Source organism: Cynoglossus semilaevis, chromosome 12, assembly GCF_000523025.1.
Source record: "Cynoglossus semilaevis isolate Cse_v1.0 chromosome 12, Cse_v1.0, whole genome shotgun sequence".
NCBI lineage: Eukaryota > Metazoa > Chordata > Actinopteri > Pleuronectiformes > Cynoglossidae > Cynoglossus > Cynoglossus semilaevis.
This window is the reverse complement of record NC_024318.1, coordinates 16,211,805-16,213,263: the sequence shown is the minus strand read 5'-3', so window position 1 is coordinate 16,213,263 and position 1,459 is coordinate 16,211,805. Positions and strand designations below refer to the sequence as shown.

Genomic DNA, 1,459 nt, shown 5'->3' with positions numbered 1-1,459 from the left:
TATTTGAAACAAATATCAATACTTAGTTCCCAGTGGCTGTTGTGATGTTAATTTAAGGCGTTAGCACCCATTTACTGTTGTTCCGTAACTAACTGCCACACATGGTATCGTTTATAAAGAGAGCTTCGCCCTTTGATGGATGCACATATAATACTCACAGAATAAACGCTTCCTGATCGGGTGACCTCAACGTCATGGTGTCCGTCACCTAGCTCCACGCACAACTCCCAGCGGCTGCTCTTCATAGGAGCAGAGGCCACTCTGCAACACAAGCACAGACAAAACAAAGCTCAGATGAAACCACATTCAGGAGACAGGACTGGAAAAATGGTACGTCTAACGGATTTTATTAGACTACCGAAATTCGTGATTCAAAAATGTCACGAGAATCTAAAAAAACAAACAAACAAAAAAAACAAACAAAAAAAAAAAACGAATTCGCTCATTCCAAGTTTGTTGACGTCCTCACCTCAAGTCACCCAAGAACTTCTGCGACCGCAGCTGAGCAGTGATGTAGAGCGCGGCCACTGAGGCCAGCAGCTCCCTGCGTCCAGCGCTGTCCAGTTGATGACCCTTGAAACCCTCTGGATACTCCTCTGGAAGAAAGTTGGTGCTGATGTCACCAGAGACAAAGCGGGAGTTGGTAATGATTTCCCGCAGGAGTGGAATGTTGTGGGTCACACCTGGGGACGAAGCAGAAAAATGCACTTTAAAAATACTGACGACGGGGTTCAACTCATACTGGCTGTAAGAATCCGTGTTACCTCTGATGACGTAGTTATCCAGGGCGTCCTCCATCTTGGCGAGCGCTTCTGCTCGTGTCGCTCCATAGGTAACCAACTACATATTCGACGGGGAAAAAAAAAATTTCAATTTTGCAGTGTGGTTGTGAAAATAATGAAATATTTTGCTAATGAAGATTCAACTGCTGTTAAGCTGCAATATACAGCCCTGGTCATTTATATATCATTTACGTCTGCAGAAATCCCTGTTTTTGGCTAGTCTGCCTTTCCTCTCGTTTTAAATCACAAAAAGATCTTTTAAAATTTTAAATGTTAAATTCGTTTTTCTTATCCTATGGTAGTAAACTTCACAGCTGTGGAAAAAAAAAAAAAAATCTACGATGTAATCCTCACATACAAGTAGATTAAAAACAACAGAACCGAACCTTAGAGATCATGGGGTCATAGTAGATGCTGATGTCACTGCCTTCCTGGATGCCACTGTCTACACGGACCTGGAGGAAAGAAATGTTAGAGGATTCTATGTATATGTATATGTATATGTATATGTATATGTATATGTATATGTATATGTATATGTATATGTATATGTATATGTATATGTATATGTATATGTATATGTATATGTATATGTATATGTATATGTATATGTATATGTATATGTATATGTATATGTATATGTATATGTATATGTATATGTATATGTATATGTATAT

General features: G+C 39.1%; 1 protein-coding gene across 1 annotated transcript in view; it reads right to left on the bottom strand.

Moving 5' to 3' along the window:
* The window catches only part of pcca (propionyl-CoA carboxylase subunit alpha), an 11,686-nt gene that overhangs the window by 3,282 nt on the left and 6,945 nt on the right, over positions 1–1,459 (bottom strand). Inside the window, exons 15-18 of the mRNA XM_008322470.3 lie at positions 1,169–1,237; positions 765–840; positions 470–683; positions 159–261 (exon numbers count right to left, since the gene is read on the bottom strand). Of these exons, the coding sequence (XP_008320692.1) occupies positions 159–261; positions 470–683; positions 765–840; positions 1,169–1,237 (462 nt within the window). The remainder of the gene's footprint in view (positions 1–158; positions 262–469; positions 684–764; positions 841–1,168; positions 1,238–1,459) is intronic.